Raw genomic sequence first — 18,847 nt, forward strand, 5'->3', positions numbered from 1 at the left:
CAGATCACAAATGAAAGAAATGGAGGAAAGCAAAGTACTGGATATAAAGTTCAAAACCATGGTTATAAGGTTTTTCAAGAATTTCCTAGAAAAGGCTGATAAATTTAGCAAGACCCTCGAGGATATGAAAAAGGACCAACTAGAAATTAAACATACACTGACTGAAATAAAAAATATACAGAGACCTAACAGCAGTCTAGAGGACCGCAAGAATCAAGTCAAAGATTTGAAATACAAAGAAGCAAAAAACACGCAACGGGAAAAGCAAAAAGAAGAAAGAATCCAAAAATTTGAAAATACGTAAGGAGCCTCTGGGACAACTTCAAGCGTACCAACATCAGAATTATGGGGGTGCCAGAAGAAGAGAGAGGGCTAGATACTGAAAACCTATTTGAAGAAATAATGACAGAAAACTTCCTCCACCTGTTGAAAGAAATAGACTTACAAGTCCAGGATGTACACCGAACCCCAAACAAAAGGAATCCAAAGAGGACCACACCAAGACACATCATAATTAACCTTTTGCACTTGGATGTCGAGTGTGACTCGACATGGTTAGCATCGGTAGCAGCTCGAGAAAAAAGCGAGTGCAAAGGGTTAAAATGCCAAGAACAAAAGACAAAGAGAGAATATTAAAAGCAGCAAGAGAAAAACAGTTAGTTACCTACAAGGGAGGACCCATACGATTGTCAGCTGATTTCTCAACAGAAACTATGCAGGCCAGATGGGAGTGGCAAGAAATATTCAAAGTGATGAATAGCAAGAACCTACAACCAAGATTACTCTACCCAGCAAAGCTATCATTCAGAATGGAAGGTCAGATAAAGAGCTTCACAGATAAGAAAAAGCTAAAGGAGTTCATCACTGCCAAACCAGTATTATATGAAATGCTACAAGGTATTCTTTAAGAAGAGGAAGAAGAAGAAAAAGGTAAAGATAAAAATTATGAACAAATACGTATCTATCAACAAGTGAACCTAAAAATCAAGTGAATAAAAAATCTGATGAACAGAATAATCTGGTGAATATAATAGAATCAGGGGCATAGAATCAGGGATTGACAATTCTCAGGGGGAAAGGGGTGTAAGGGGTGTGGGAAGAGACTGGACAAAAATCGTACACCTATGGATGAGGACAATGGGGAGAGGTAAGGGCAGAGGGCGGGGTGGGAACCGGCTGGAGGGGAGCTATGGGGGGAAAAAAGAGGAACAATTGTAATAATCTGAACAATAAAGATTTTTTAAATTAAAAAAAAAAAAGAATTCATTCTAAAAAAAAAAAAAAAGAATTCATTCTAATAAAGAAAATATCCACCTCCTCGGATATATTTTTAAAAATAACTTCAATTCAATGTGAAAATATTTTCAATAAAGTAGAAAGAGGTTTAAAGAAATCAGTATTAAAAAAAAAATAAAGAGCCCTAACCGGAGTGATTCAGTGGCTAAAGCATCGGCCTGCAGAATGGAAGGTCCCAGGTTCGATTCCAGTCAAGAGCATGTACCTTGGTTGCAGGCACATCCCCAGTAGGAGGCGTGCAGGAGGCAGTTGATCAATATTTCCCTCTCATTGATGTTTCTAACTCTCTATCCCTCTCTCCCTTCCTCTCTGTAAAAATCCAATAAAATATATTTTAAAATATTAAAAATAAAGAAATCAGTATGAATGTTATAGAATAATCTTGAGAAAATAGGCAGAATTTTTTTTTAAAGCATATAGTAGATTTGTTAATGGCCACAATTCTTCCCATGCCAGAATGCATGGGAAAAGGAATGTACCTTAAAGTTTAAAATGAAACTTTATCTCTCCTCTCATCTAGAGATGAAGTCTACTTCACACCCCTTTTTATTTGGGCTGCCCTTGTAAATTGCTGCAACCAATATAATGTGGCAAAGCTGATGCTGTGTGGTTTCAGAGGCTGGATGTTAAAAGGCCTTATAGCTTCTATTTTTTCCCCTCCTGGATCAATGCTAAGACTATCATATAAGGAAGCTTGTCTATCCTAGTAGAGAATGAGAGGCAATGTGCAGAACATTTACGGTAAGGTGCCCTAGAACAGGGTCGCCAACCTTTCGGACCTCACGGACCACCAGTGGTCCGCGGACCACCAGCTGGCGACCACTGCCCAGCCTAGACAACCGCCAGGACCAACTGTCACACATGTAGTTGGACCATCAAAAACACTCAAAAGTAAATGCAGCTGCATAAATGAGACCACACAAAACCAGCAAAGGAATTGCCAGGCCAACCCACAGAATCATGAATAATAATAAATCACTATTGTTTTAAGCTACTAATATTATACACTGCCACATAATTATCTCCATTTTCACTACATTTAGAAAGAAATGCCATTCATTATATTAGAAACCTAATGTGGGTTACTAAACTCTTAGAAGGGCTTGTAAAAATATTACTAATAGAATGAGTCAAGCACCTTGTGTTACAAAAGAAAATATTATTTAAAACTAAGTTACTTTTGTGACTAAGGCAATTTCAAATTCTGTTACCCATGCCTCTAAGAATGAAATTTAAAATTCTATGTGCTTCTTTTTCCCCAATCATTACCTTTTGAAAGACTAACAATAGAGCATAGAAACACATCAGCAAAATGTTTAGATCACCAATGAACAGTTCAATTTTTATGAGTTCAATGTATATATCCTTCCTTAATAGGAATATGCTGAACAAATGTTCAATATAAGTTATTACAGGAATAGACTAAAGTAAACTGGAATTATTTTTATAATAGTAATTTTGATAATTTTTTCATAATAACTATCTTTATATTTATTCATAACTTAGAAACTGACAACTAGTATGTATGTACTAACAAAGTATTACTTAAAATTCACAATACCTATTTTTACATACCTCTATAGTAGGATGAGTGTTATGCTTATAAGCAGTATATAAGGGAAATTGAATTTGAAAAATTTTTGCCACACATAGTAGGAGTTTTTCCTTCTCATCTGTACTCCATGAACTAAAAGGATCAGAACTCTCGTCAGTCACATTACAAATTTTTGTAGAGTTGGATTTTTTTTCTATTGATTTTTGCCTTTCTGTACTTCCTTCATTACACTCTCTTTCTATATTCAGTGGTTCTTCTGCTTGATTACTCTCATCTTGCCACGTGGAATCTATGTTAATAGTAGTACAATGTTTACAAAGCTGGTCCCGGAGCACTTGAACTTGGGCAATCACTAAGTTAATAAGTGCACACACTACTTGGTTAAAAATCTCCAAATGCTTATATTCCTTGAAGCAGCATAAACATTGCCTGTAAGAGAAAAAAATTAATTAATTAATACTTCTTAGAGAAGTAACCATTACATATAACAATACAAAAATTTAAGCAAATACTAAAATACATTTTTCTAAACGGTTTTTATTTCCTCCTTCCTGATTAAATAGCACCATAATATTTTTAGATAGCATCACACCAAAAACTGGTACTTTAGTTGATAAAAAGTCACCGTATTAAACTGACAGCTATAATCTTGATTTTATGTAGGTCACTTACCTGTCCTTCTACATAAAGAACTATTTCAGCATAAGAATTGTGGCATATATCTTTGATTCTCTAAGAACCAAGTACTCATTTTATGCTTAATAAATACCAGGAAACAGGCTATAATAACATGCCTTATTAGTAAAGCTGCTTATTTTATGTAAGTGGTTTTGTTGTCAATTTTAAAACCCACATTTTAAAATTAATAATTTGCAACAAAAGGACTTGTATGCATGCATATAAGCCTAACCAGTGGTCACAGACAACAGGGGGGTGGGGGCATGAGTGGAGGGGGGGTGGTTTGGGAAGGTAATGGAGGGATGAGGACAAATATGTAATACCTTAATCAATAAAGAAATTTAAAAAAATAAATTTAAAAAAATAAAATTAAATTAATAATTTGCTTGAAGTCTACTTTGGAGGAGCATTCCTACCCTATTTAGTAGAGCAAGAGTTTAGGAACACACACACACACACACACACACACACAACAACAACAACAACATCTATACTAATAATAGAGAAATATGCAAATTATCCATTACAGTGTCACGTCATGACCGGATCAGCAGGCTGCGTCCCCACTCTCTGCTCAGGCAGCTGCAAGGCCCGGGGTAGAATAGGTACGATAGGAGGGGATAAGAAAGGAGAGGGATAGGAAGGTAGGCCTGCATGCAGACAGGCCGAGAGGAGAAACAGAAATACAGAAAAGGAACAAGAAAAAGACGCAGGAATGGAAAAGGTAAGGAAACAGTGGGTTGCACGTGGGAGGAGGTGGCGACCGTGGTATAGCAAGTGCGCCCAGCGAGAGGCAGGGAGTAGCAGGGAGCCCTGCCCAGATGCGGAAGGAGGGCGGTGGCGGCCATTGGCGGGGAGGCACCCACGGGTCTGGGACGGAGTGGAGGATGGTCCGAGGCCTTCTGGGCGGAGGCGCTCCTGCTTTGCAGTGGCAGCAGCAGCACCCAGCCCGCGCAGGCCACGGCCACCTAGCCTGGCCAGGTGTCCCGGGCAGGGAATCAGAGGATGGCAGTGGGGAGGCCGGGAAAGGAGGGACAGCAAACACCTGGCCGGGGCTGAGCCAGGGCCTGGGGGTTAACGCCACCCCCCCCCCCCCCCCGAACGGAAGCTTTAAGAAGGGAGAGAGGGAGGGAAGAACTTTATAAAGGAGTCAGCAGACAGCAGAGTTAAAGAAGAAAAGAGGATGTAGCCGAAACCGGTTTGGCTCAGTGGATAGAGCATCGGCCTGCGGACTGAAGGGTCCCAGGTTCGATTCCGGTCAAGGGCATGTACCTTGGTTGCGGGCACATCCCCAGTAGGGGGTGTGCAGGAGGCAGCTGATCGATGTTTCTAACTCTCTATCCCTCTCCCTTCCTCTCTGTAAAAAAAATCAATAAAATATATTTTTTTAAAAAGGAAAGAGGATGTATGAGTGAACTGTAAGAGCTATAATGAAAATCAAGTATAGTTGTGTACTGGGGACAGATTTTAAAAGTAGGAGTCAAAAAAGAAAAAAGATAAATGATAGTGAATAATTAGGCAGGTAGATAGATATTAAAACAGTGGATGTAAGTAGAGAAGAATGTATGGGAAAGGTAGGATGAGAGAGAAAGAGGGAGGGAAGAAAAGTGTTAAAGGGGAGCTGGTAGAGCTTAAAAGGAGAATGGGAAGCAAGAAATGGGGGAGAAAGGAAAGCAGGTCCGAGGGAGGAAGTGAAGAAAAAATTAAGGAGGGAAGGGGTAAAAATAAAGGAAAGAAGGAATGTAGGGAGGATAGGAGAAAGATGGGAAGAAGGATGATGGAACAGAAGTAGGAAATAAGGAGGAAAGAAAAGTTTATAAATGATGAGTCAGTAGGAAAAAGTATTACATAAAGGAGAAAGAAAAATTGTGTGAGAGGGAGAAGCCAATAAGGAAGTCAAATACAATTGTGTGTGAAGGGGAAAAAATGTTAATAGGGACGACCAGGCTGGCAAAGGAGGGCAGTTAGGGGTGACCAGGCTGGCAGGGCAGTTAGAGGGATCAGACCAACAGGGAAGGGCAGTTAGGGGGATCAGGCAGGCAGGTGAGCAGTTAGGAGCCAGACATCCCGGATTGCAAGAGGGATGTCCAACTGCCAGTTTAGGACCGTGCAGGATTGGGCCTAAACTGGCAGTTGGACATCCCCCGAAGGCTCCCAGATTGGAGAGGGTGCAGGTCAGACTGAGGGACGCCCCCCCACACCCGGCATGAATTTTGCGCACCGGACCGCTAGTATAAAATAAAAATAAATGTAAACAATGAGTCAGTAATTAATATACACAAATCTAATTTTCTTAGACAAGTTTAGTTAGTAGCACAATGCCTAGCATATTGTAAATAATCAAAGGGGTCTGTTGAATCAACAAGTGATACACAAGTAACAGGTTATAATAATTGCATCCAATAATGAATGACAGTTAAGTAACTATTATAATTTTCACCTAGTTATATTATCAAAACATCTATATTGTAGTCCAAATAGATCACCAACTCCTTGTATGACCATGTAGAAATAATCGCATTTCTCCAGTTGTGGCAGATTTAAAGTATGGCCACATACTCTTTCCTTTAAAGAGTGAAGTCCAATTTTCCTCCCCTTGAATATGGACCAGATTTAGTAACTGCCTTCTTCTAATGAATGGAATGTGGCAGAAATAACAGTGTATGACATCTGAGAGTAGGTCATGAAACACACTGACACTTCCGCCTTGCTCTCTTTTGGATCACTCACGCCAGCTATCATGTTTTAAGACACTCAAGGAGCAAAGAGGTCCACATAAGAAAAAAACTGAGGTCTCACACTAACAACAGGTAACAACTTGCAAATAATGGAAGTGAGCCCATTTGGAATATGCTCCAGCCCCACACAAGGTTGAGATGACTAACCTGACCAACATCTTGAGTGTAACTTTATGAGAAATCCAGGCCAGATCTGACTAGCTAAATCCACTCCCAAACTCCTATCCATAGAAACTGTGAGGATAATAAATGTTTATTATTGCCTTAAAACACTACTTTTGGAGTAATCTATTACACAGAAAAAGCTAAATGATACATCATGCCTATTTTATCAGTAGCAAATGAAAGGGATTTTACTTCTAAGGCCTCCTCCAGTTTTAAAATTCTGTAACATTGCAATTTATATAAGAAGAAAATTAAGTTCTTTCCTGACAAATAGCTTCTTCCTTTAGGTCCAGGAAAACCATGTTCAAAGAGAAGGATCATACCTCTGAATACTTTTCTTTTTTTTAAATATATTTTATTGATTTTATACAGAGAGGAAGGGAAAGGGATAGAGAGTTAGAATCATCGATGAGAGAGAAACATCGATCAGCTGCCTCCTGCACACCCCCCACTGGGGATATGCCCGCAACCAAGGTACATGCCCTTGACCGGAATCGAACCTGGGACCCTTCAGTCCGCAGGCCGACACTCTGTCCACTGAGCCAAACCGGTTTCGGCTGAATACTTTTCTTTTGTGAAAATACTCTAAACTGCCCTCCCCACAAAAAAACCTTGAAGTCAGATTTGGATTAAGAAAGCCAAAAAGCCAGTCAATTTTACTTTAAAAATTCATTGTCAGGAAATAAGCATTAAACTGCTTGACTAGGGAATCAATCTTAAAAAACAAAAATGAGGCCAGCCAGCGTGGCTCAGTGGCTGAGGACAAACCCAGGAACAAGGTCACAGTTCAATTGCCAGTCAGGGCACATTCCCTAGGTTGCGAGCTCGATCCCCAGTGGAGGATGTGCAGAAGACAGCCAATCAATGATTCTTTCTCATCACTGGTGTTTCTCTCCCCCCTACCCCATCCCGCCCCGCTTCCTCTCTAAAATCAGCAAATATACATATACTAGAGGCCGGCTGCACAAACATTTGTGCACTCGGTAGGGGGAGTCCCTCAGCCCAGCCTGTGCCCTCTCACAGAGGGATCCCTCTCACAGTCTGGGAGCCCTTGCTCCTTACCACCCTCCTGCTTGCTGCCCCTTAGCGCCGTCTTGGAAGGGGGAGAAAGCTCCTGCCACCGCAGCTGCCCGGCTTCTGGCTGAGCAGTGCTCCCCCTGTGGGAGCACAATGACCACCAGAGGGCAGCTCCTGCGTTGAGCATCTGCCCCCTGGTGGTCAGTGCACATCATAGCGACTGGTCATTCCACTGTTCAATTCGCATATTACCCTTCTATTATATAGGATATATGTTTAAATGATATATGAACAAAGTAATGGGAAGCTGGATCAAGGTCCTTACAGACCTAAAATATACAAGTTCCAGGAGAGCTGAGTCTAAGATACACACACACACACACACACACACACACACACACACACCTCTCTAGAATTATCATATATTACATAAATTATATGTTTTACTCTATTATACTCAATTCTGAGTAGTCTAGGTATTTGGATTCTCAATACAGCATTGCATTTGTCCATATATTCACACCCACAGCAAAAAGGGAAACGGTGTTTTTAAAAATATCACTTTCAGTTAAGCCCAGCTTGGTTTTGATTTTACACACTAGATACAGTAAAAATACATACATATACATATATATACACATATATATACATATATATATACATGTATATATATATAAAATGGAAAAGAGGATAGCTACAAATTCTGGATGCTTACAAAAGGTGATAACAGTAAATAACTTAAGAGTGGAAGAAATAAACTTGAAAGGGGCTAAAGAAGAATGTACCAGCAAAAAGAAAGATCATCCCAGAGAAGACTGGAAAAGTTCAAGACTGAAGAGTACCAGGTACCTCTGAAGACAGAGATGAAACATGAATCAGAAAAGAAGACAGTTAAAACTGAATGAAAGGGACAATTAAACCTGCAGGTTCCCATCCCAGCCAGGATATTGGTCCAACTTGCCCCAGGGAAACTAATTTTCCTGCACATAAAAGTGAACAAGATAAACTCAGGAATACCAGATACTGAAGAAGGCAGGTATGATACAAGAAATTGAAAGCAAGAAAATTAAATGAAACAAATGACTGAGTGGTGAACCTCTTCAAGTACAGTCCCTGCTCAACAGCCAGACTAACACATCTCAAGACCAAAGACTTAAAGATATTTCTCTTAGAAAATGTGAACAATCTAAGAGAAAAGTCCATTTATTCATACTAATAAAGTCTGCTCACCATTTTACCATCATACAATATAGGCCAACATCTGAGAGGTACCATTCACACAGAACTTCCAAACCATCTCTCAGTGCCCTCTCATTTTTTAATGTTTTTATTTATTTATTTATTTATTTATTTATTTTTTAGGCAAAGGGAGAGATAGAAACATCAATGATGAGAGAGAATCACTCATTGGCTGCATCCTACACGGCCCCTACTGGGAATCAAGCCCACAACCTGGGCATGTGCCCTGCCCAGGAATCGAACCGGTGACCTCTTGGCTCAAGCAAGGGTCAGTGTTCAACCAATGAAGCACACCAGCCAGGCTTTCAGTGCCCTCTCTTAACCATGAAAGGACAGAAAAGGATAATAACGTTTTCCAGGAAAAGCTTCATAACCAAAGGTAGATCAAAACAAACAGTAAAAAGAAATTCTGCCAGTTGCTGTGGCTCCGTGGCTGAGCATTGACCTAGCAACCAGGAGGTCATGATTTGATTCCCGGTCAGGGCACATGCCCAGATTACGGGCTTGATCCCGAGTGCAGGCGGCAGCAGATCAATGATTTCCTCTCATAGTGATATTTCTATCTCTCTCTCCCTCTCCCTTACTCTCTGAAATCAATAAAAATATTTTTTTTTAATTTCAAAGGAAGTTAAAATGCAGAAAGAAAAAAAGAAATAAAAGGTTTTAATTAATTTATATCCTCAGAGACATAAAAGATAATGGGTTGCTGAAACAAAAGATTAATAAATGCATTCAAATTACAAAATAGAGCCCTTTAATGTGTACAAATATATTACATACTAGAGAGTCGATGCACGAATTCGTGCAAGAGTACGCCTTCCTTCCCCCAGCTTCCAGCACCGGCTTCCCTCCGGCACCCTGGACTCGGGCTTCCCTCAGAGCCCCAGCTTCATCCAGAAGGTCCTCCGGTCTAATTAGCGTATTATACTTTTATTATTATGGATAGCTTTTGCACATACAACATTCACAATTTAAAAACAAATTAAAATTATAGCAATTTCTAAAATTCAACACAAAGTTCAGAAGGTAAAACTAAAAAATCTCTTTGAAAGTCGACAAAGAAAGATAATGGGAAGAACAGGAAGGAAAAGTGGTATAATCAGCTGACTAATATAATTCCAAGAAGACACAGTAAAAAATGTAGAGTGAGGAATTATGAGGTTCTTTTTTTTTTTTTAAATATATTTTATTGATTTTTTTACAGAGAGGAAGGGAGAGGGATAGAGAGCTAGAAACATCGATGAGAGAGAAACATCGACCAGCTGCCTCCTGCACACCCCCCACCGGGGATGTGCCCGCAACCAAGGTACATGCCCTTGACCGGAATCGAACCTGGGACCCTTCAGTCCGCAGACCAACGCTCTATCCACTGAGCCAAACCAGTTTCGGCATGAGGTTCTTTTAATTTCAGAACTTAAAAGCTCTCCGAAACACATATCATGAAATTTCTGAAATCAAGAAGGGGCAAAGATCCTAAAAGCTTTCAGGGAGAGTGAAGAATGACCAGGAAAAGCTCAGAAATAAAAATAGCTAGTACTTCTCCAAAGCAATACTGGAAGCAAGAATACAATGCAGCAATATTTTCAAAGTCCTGACAGAAAACAATTTTCCATCTAGAATTCTGTATTCAACAAGTTATCAATAAAAATAAGGGTAGAACAGACATTTTTAAGCCGTGAAAGCTCTAAAAAAAAAAAATTTGTTTCCCAGGCACTCTTTCTCAGAAAAAACAAAGGAAAGAAGTAAACCAATAGAGATGACAACATGGAATCCCAGAAACTGGAGATCCAGTACAACAGTAAAGAAAAGCAAATGAAATTTCAAAGGGGATATGAAGAGAAGAAAGCTGTTTAGCAATCCTAGTAAGAAATCAATACAGATTGGAATAGGAAAGGCCAAAGAAGATTAGGGAGAGCAGAGAAAAGAAAATATCATTTAGTGATTTGTAAAAATTAGTACTAAGAAAAGTTGGTGTGGAAGAATTAGCGATCCACACCTAAAAAATTAATCAAATGAAAAAAACAGTAAATTCTAGGAAAACAAAAAAATGACAATGACAGATAAATAAGAATTTATATCATGTTAAGATATAAAATGAACCTAAGAACCATTATTGTCTCCTCACTGAACAGTATTTTTATTTTTTTAACTACCCTAAGAACTAGTATAACTTTATTGGAAGGATAAGAAGAGTAACCTCTTTATATATCATAAAAAGAAATATCATAGATTATGCCTAAAATTGATAGATGAAATCATACCAAAATATTTTAGAATATATAGGTTAATATCAAAACCAACATCTGAAAGAGTTGAAAATAGAAATGCTGCTGAGGAAATCAGAAAACACTGACTTTTTTAAATGGCAGGCTTTTCCGATCAATTTAAACTCTATACATTTATACACCAACTACTTTGCATTTATATACCATATTATTTATACCCTTCCACTATCTGAGCTTATGTTATTTCTTCCCAATCCTACCCCTATTTTTACCAGCTTAAGACTATTTATCTAAGAGTTATATTCTGCCCACCTAGGTGGAGTATGCTTACATTTAAAAATGTGTAATGAGCCCTAGCTGGTTTGACTCAGTGGACAAAGCGTCAGCCTTCGGGTTGAAGGGTCTGGGGTTTGATTCCCACCAAGGGCACATGTCCAGGTTGCAGGCTTGATCCCCACGGGGGGTGAGCAGGAGGCAGCCAATTAATGATTCCCTCTCATCATTGATGTTTCTACCTCTCTCTTCCTCCTCCTTCCTCTCTGAAATCAATAAAAGATACGTGTGTTTTTAATGTGCAATAAAAATTTCTAAATCCCTACCATAAAATACATAGCTTCAATAATTAAATAATAGTAATTAAATACTCATAAGAAACCTACATATCAAAATTAAATTATTTTTAACCTGCATTCTATAATTTCATCTAACAACAAATATTCTAATGGATATCCCTGGCCGACAGCTCAGTTTATTGGAGTACTGTCCCATGCACCAAAAGTTTGCAGGTTCAAATCCTGCTCAGGGCACATGCCTAGGTTGTATGTTCAATCCCCAGTCAGGCACATGAGGGAGGTAGCCAATCAATGTTTCTTTCTCACATAAATGGTTCTTTCCCTTTCCCTTTCTCTCTCTCTCTCTCTCTCTCTCTCTCTCTCTCTCTCTCTCTCTCTCTATCTCTCTCTGTCTCTCTGTCTCTCTCTCTCTCTCTCCCCCTTCCTCTCTAAAAATTAACAAAAACATCTCCTTGGATGAGCATTAAAAAATTTAGTTTGATTTAATCTCTATCCTAATAAAAAGGTAATATGCAAATTGACCATACCATCTACACACCCACAAGCCATGCCCACAAGCCATGCCCATAAGCCAATCAGAGCAAGTATGCAAATTAACCCAAGATGGCTACAGCCACAGAGAGCAAGGTTTCCCAGGTAACAGAGCAAGCCAAGCTTTCTGCAAGCTGTTGCAGGCCTAAGCCTCCACTCAAGCTACAAAGTTTCAATTATAGAAGGTAAACAAATTCAAACAGAAATGGCGGCAGAACGGAGCTTAAGAGAGCAAGCCAGGGTTGCCGGCGGCAACAGGGGAAGCAAAGCTTTCCGCACACCCTGTCTGGGCCCAGCCTCCGCTTAAGGCTACAAAGTTTCAATTATAGAAGGTGAATTAACTGCCACAGGAATGACTGCCAGTCCAGGAGGGAGCCCCAGGCTTGGCTCCACTCCAGGCTACAAAGTTTCAATTGTAGAAGGAAAATAAATTCCAGATACCAGGGCTTCTGCTTGGGTTGCCAGGGGGCGTGGCTGGCCTGCAAACCACCACAGGCCCCTCGCTCAGGCCGCCCCATGCCCCAAGGGAACCCCCACCCTGATTTGGGCACCCTTCAGGGCAAACCAGCTGGCCCCCACTCCTGCACCAGGCCTCTATCCTATCAAATAAAAGAGTAATATGCAGATTGACCATCACTCCAACACACAATATGTCTGCCCCTATGTGGTCAAAGATCCTGCCCCCATGTGGACACAAGATGGCCACTACAAGATGGCCAGCAGGAGAGGGCAGTTGGGAGGCATCCGGCCTGCAGGGGAGGGCAGCTGAGAGGGACCAGGCCTGCAAGGGAGGGCAGTTGAGAGGGACCAGGCTTGCAAGAGAGGGCAGTTGGAGGTGATCAACCCTGCATGAGAGGGCAGTAGGGGTGACCAGGTCAGCAGAGGAGGGAAGTTGGGGGCAAACAGGCTGGCAGGGGAGCAGTTAAGCATCAACCAGGCTGGCAGCGGAGTGGTTAGGGGGTGATCAGGCTGGCAGGCAGAAGCGGTTAGGGGAAAGGAAGGCAGGCAGGCAAGCAGTTGGGAGCCAGCAGTCCTGGATTGTGAGAGGGATGTCCGACTGCCCACCGGGATCAGGCCTAAACGGGTAGTCGGACATCTCTCCAGGGGTCCCAGATTAGAGAGGGTACAGGCTGGGCTAAGGGACAACCCCCCTCCATGCACGAATTTCATGCACCAGGCTTCTAGTTATATATATAAAAGGCCAATCTGCAAAGTGTCCCCTTGGGAGTTTGACTGCTTGCTACAACGTGCACTGACCACCAGGGGGCAGCGCGGAACGAAGGAAGGCCCCAGCCGGCAGGCAGAAGGCCCCAATCGGCCCTGATTGCCAGCCAGGCCTAGGGACCCTTCCCGTGCACGATTTTTGTGCACCAAGCCTCTAGTTTAAAAATAAAAACAATGGATCTAACTTTTTCCCTGGCCTGCTACAGCTGAATACATGCAAGTACTATTGATCCACAGAAGTCAACCTCAACAAAAATTGTTTTATTTATAAACTAATTTCTGAAAAACACTATTTTAAACAGTCAATATCAATATCCCACTGGTCAAATTTTGTAATGCCAAAATAAAAGGCAGAGCCTTAAGCAGTGAACACACATTAACCTATGCAAAAGCAACAGCTTCTAAACTGTTTTAAAAAATAAAGTTTAGCCCAACAGGTGTATTTCAGTGGTTGAGCACTGACCCATGAACAAAAAGGTCACTGGTTGGATTCCCAGTCAGTGCATATGCCCAAGGTGGGAGCCTGATCCTCAGTGGGGGCCAAGAAGGAGGCAGCAATGTTTCTTTTTTCATTGATGTTTCTATCTCTCTGTACTTCTCCTTTCCTGTCTAAAAATCAATAAAGACATATTAAATTAAATTAAATTAAAAATAAGTTTATGAGAACAATGAAAAATAAAAGCAGTAGCCTCAAACACTTATTAAGCACAAATGACAGGTACGAATGTTGTAATTTTTACTAGAGACCCGATGCTCAAAATTTGTGCAAAAGCAGGCCTTCGCAGCCCTGGCTGCCTCAGCCCTCACAGCCCCAGCTTCATCCAGAAGGTCGCCTGGAAGGTCATCTGGACAGTAGTTCCGCTGCGCGGCTGATTTGCATATTATTATAGATACTGAAAATATAAACATCTGACAGAACCTCATCTTATATAGGACCCAGAATTCTTTTTAACTATTTCAAAATTTCTCTTCTAAAAGTAGGTAAGTAGGAAACAACAAAGAGCTCTGACTGCCTGCTAAGGAAAACAAAATTTACAAGATATAAACCTAAGCCTATTTTATAATAAGCGCTGAACAAGTAAAAAAAACTAGCAACATTTCCAACATGAAGGATTATGCTTATGTTATCAACGCATTTGTCAACCATGATATTCCTTTCAGACCCTGGCATGCTCTTTTGTATAATCTATTCCCGTAATCTGCTCTTCCCATTCTCTGAATTAGTTTTCCTTTCATACCATTCCCAATTACAATATTAATAAAATTAAATAATGATAATCTGCCAGTGGTTCTCAACCTTTCTAATGCAGCGACCCTTTAATCCAGTTCCTCATGTTGTGGTGACCCCAACCATAAAATTATTTTCGTTGCTACTTCATAACTGTAATTTGCTGGATATGAATCGTAATGTAAATATCTGTGTTTTCCGATGGTCTTAGGCGACCCTGCTAGCGGTTCTCAACCTGTGGGTCACGACCCACAGGTTGAGAACCGCTGCTGTAGAGCCCAAGGGTCGCCTAAGACCATCGGAAAACACAGATATTTACATTACGATTCATAACAGCAGCAAAATTATAGTTATGAAGTAGCAACGAAAATAATTTTATGGTTGTGGGTCACCACAACATGAGGAACTGTATTAAAGGGTCGAGGCATTAGAAAGGTTAAGAACCACTGTGTTAAACCAACATACATAACTAACTTTCCTGATTTTACAGACAAGACAAAGGAGTGGCAGTTGTGTGACTGCTATACAGTAATTAACTTTAATATGTTTTTATTCATTTCACAGAGAGAAACATCAACATTGATCAGCTGCCTCCTGCACGACACACAACCAGGGCATGTGTCCCGATGGGGAATCACACCACAGAACTCCTGGTGCAAAGGTCGATGGTGAATCGAACCAATGACCTCCTGGTGCATGGTTCAACCACTGAGCCACATCGGCTGGGCTGCTATACAGCAATGTAAAATGATAACATAAATATTTGATGACATGGAGAGACTGATCACAGTAGACTATATGTGAAAAACCAGATATCCAACAGACATGCAGTAAAATCACATTTTGTAAAATTTTAAACTGTACTGTTCACAGTCTCATATCTAGATTAGTCAAAACAAAAAAAGAAGTTAATAGTTTTTACTATGGATGGCGGCATGCTTTTATAAACTCTGATTCCCTGTATTTTCTTAGATTTTTATAAGTGTATCTTTTAAACAGGAGTAAAAAGAATATAAAATATTAAAATGTTTGTGATGCTTATAAATTCTTATCAATATACTGTTTTTAAGCAAAAAATTCTTTTACCTATATTCTAGTCAATACATTAAAAAGAATTATTCTTGACCATTGATAATCTTATGAAAGCGTTATTATTTTCTCCCAGAAAACCTAAAAAGAACATTTTTTTAAATATATTTTATTGATTTTTTAAAGAGAGGAAGGGAGAAGGAGAGAGAGTTAGAAACATCGATGAGAAGAACATCGATCAGCTGCTCCTGCACACCCCCCACTGGGGATGTGCCCACAACCAAGGTACATGCTCTTGACTGGAATTGAACCTGGGACCCTTCGGTCCACAGGCCGACGCTCTATCCACTGAGCCAAACCAGTCAGGGCCCTATAAAGAACATTTTATACCAAATTCCATGGGTTCATTAATGCACTAAGGCAGTGGTCGGCAAACTCATTAGTCAACAGAGCCAAATATCAACAGTACAACGATTGAAATTTCTTTTGAGAGCCAAATTTTTTAAACTTAAACTTCTTCTAATGCCACTTCTTCAAAATAGACTCTCCCAGGCTGTGGTATTTTGTGGAAGAGCCACACTCAAGGGACCAAAGAGCCGCATGTGGCTCGCGAGCCGCAGTTTGCCGACCACGGCACTAAGGTATATTTATGGATTTCCATAGCCATGGGCCCCCAAATTTAACATCTCTTTTGTAGAATAACTGTACTTTATGAGTAGCCATTTATTTACAATCCTATCCTATATAATAAAAGCATAATATGCAAACTGTCCCCTCAACAGAGAATTTGACCGCTCGCTATGTTGTGCGTAGACAACAAGGGGGCGGCATGAAACATGGCCCCATCACCCCACTGACTGCCCGGCAAATGGCGAACAGCAGCAGTGGCGGCAGGGGATGGGGTCGCCGCCCAGCTCCCAGACACCAAGGGAGCCAGGCCAGAGTCCAATCGCCCCGCTGATCACCCCACAGACAGTGACCAGCACTTCCATTGCCAGCCACTAGGGACCGCACTCGTGCCTGAATTTCGTGCACCAGGCCTCTAGTTTTAATATAGGCAACAATATTTTTCTGATGCCCAAAAAATAAACTGGGAGATATGGGTAGAAATAAGGGTAGGAGGATAGGCAAAAAATTTTTCCACAGAGCACTGTGATCTGACTATTTTATTCTCTCTCTTCTATCAGCATGATAGAATGTAACCATCTACTTTTTGGTACTGTTTACTACCAGCTAAAAAAACTTTTCATAACTTATCATGTGAGTAGAATTATAAACATTACAAACTGTGTTTTCAGTTCAACTTCTCACGCTTTAGCTTATGTACTCTTCAATATATATTTCATTTCCTAAAATAAACATTAATACTTTTAACTAAAATAGCTGGTTTATTAAGTTCATCAGGTACTATGCTAAGCACTTTCTTTCTTTACAACCTAATGTAGTATTTGCTTTATTATTCCCATTTCACAAATGGGGAGGAGCTTACAGAAGTTATTTAACTTGTCATAATCATCTAGTACACATGTGATAAAGCAGGACTAGAATCCACACCTATGTAGCTCCCAAGCCATATTCTTAACCACTACACACTGGAGCAGAATGAGATAAAGGCAGAGAGCATCTCTAACAGTTAGGGTCAAACACTTTGATATTCTGATGAAACATACAAATTAATGTCTAAAATTGTGCATATCAAAATTTCCTTTATAATCTTATTCCTATCCACAGATTTCACGCTAAAAATTCCTGATACAGGGATTAAGAGTAAACATCTAAGATAAAAGTGGACTACAAATGCAAACATGTAACTCCTACCCAGCTCCACCAATAATCAGTAGTGAGATGTTAGTAAAATATCATTTCTCTGAATTTCGTTTTTATTTAGTGGCACACTATAAATCCTGAAATTAAAAGTCTGGTTTTATTCTAGTATCACATGTTGCCACCTAACTATAGTTACAAAAAATTCAAAATTCTGACTCAAAAATGACATTTCAAATCCTTTTGCTATTAATGTGAATTTTAAATCATTAATATATTAGTATTATAAAATATCCAATCATCTATTTTACCCATAATGAAAGGAACAACAACCATTGCTAAACTTAAGTAAAAAAAAAAATTCAGGTTGAGACTCGGAAGAGATGGCAATAATGACAGCACATAAATTTTAAATAACTAAAATCTACAATGTTTTTAAACAAATATGTGTACCAATTTTATTGACAAAAGGAAAAAAAGATGCGAAAGGTATTTTTTTTGCACAGGAAATGCTTTTTTGAAATTAAACTATTCTGATAAACTACCATCAGCTACCTTTTGTGGCTCAGGATGTTCATTTATGTTATCACTGCATTTAACATGTTCAATAATCATTGCACACACAATACCTCAAATATTCTCTACCCATAAAAATTTTAGAAGGACCAAGAAGTTTAAACAGGCTAGGCACACAAGAGAAAAAAATATTTAGCCATAACCAACAAAAATCATGTTGAACAAAAATTTGCAAATACTTGAAACAAAGTTTGGTTATATTAATTATTGTGTTCCCTAAAGTTTTATTCTTTATATGTATTATTTTTAAATGGATCTAATATACATAACAGGAAAGGAACAAATAGCAAGTGGCTTCCAGAAGGGTCAAAGTGTCCTCTTATCACATTAGTGATTTTTTTTTTTAAGGGTTAAGTTTGTTTTAGGTCTTTAGCTATGCCATAACAATTATTTAATCTCTCAAAATAATAATCTTTAAAATTTTGACCACATCCATATGTGTTAATAATGGAGAGTGTTAAAGAAAAAAATAAATTTTTATTTTTATGTTTTATAAAAAAAAACATAAATGACTAAGGAAGAAGATTTAATAAATATTGATAAATTGTCATTTAATGACTAAAGGTATACAACCCAACATTCTAAAAGGAGAACTTGATGACAAAGCAAATTTAAAATACAAATCATAAAGTATTCTTCAACATACTTAAGAATACATACCTCTGTGTCCAGGAATTGATATAAGCAAATATTCTGAGAGTATGTTCCTTTCTGAGCTGCAGTCCATCACCACCTTCTATATCTGATACTAAAATAAAGTAGAAAAGATAATTTGTAATTATGAATAAACAATGCTAAACCAATGTCAAAGCCAATACTTCATTTAAAAAAATAAAGGCTAGATTTTAAAAATGTAAATATTTCAGGTGACTTATTTTTTTGTTTTCATCAAAGATAATAAGTCTTGGTTTAACTAATGACTAATTTGAGCTTAAGAAGAGACTTTTAATATATACAATTCTGAGCGGAGGGCGTGGGGAGACATTTTGCAATTATTCTGGTACTAGTGA

General features: G+C 39.3%; 1 protein-coding gene across 2 annotated transcripts in view; it reads right to left on the reverse strand.

Moving 5' to 3' along the window:
* Positions 1 to 18,847, reverse strand: part of USP34 (ubiquitin specific peptidase 34) — a 243,367-nt gene that overhangs the window by 194,342 nt on the left and 30,178 nt on the right. For both annotated transcript variants that reach the window (XM_054728434.1, XM_054728433.1), the window contains exons 2-3: positions 18,498 to 18,585; positions 2,872 to 3,280 (exon numbers count right to left, since the gene is read on the reverse strand). In XM_054728434.1, the coding sequence (XP_054584409.1) occupies positions 2,872 to 3,280; positions 18,498 to 18,585 (497 nt within the window). The remainder of the gene's footprint in view (positions 1 to 2,871; positions 3,281 to 18,497; positions 18,586 to 18,847) is intronic.

Source organism: Eptesicus fuscus, chromosome 16 (genome assembly GCF_027574615.1).
Source record: "Eptesicus fuscus isolate TK198812 chromosome 16, DD_ASM_mEF_20220401, whole genome shotgun sequence".
Classification (NCBI taxonomy): Eukaryota; Metazoa; Chordata; class Mammalia; order Chiroptera; family Vespertilionidae; genus Eptesicus; species Eptesicus fuscus.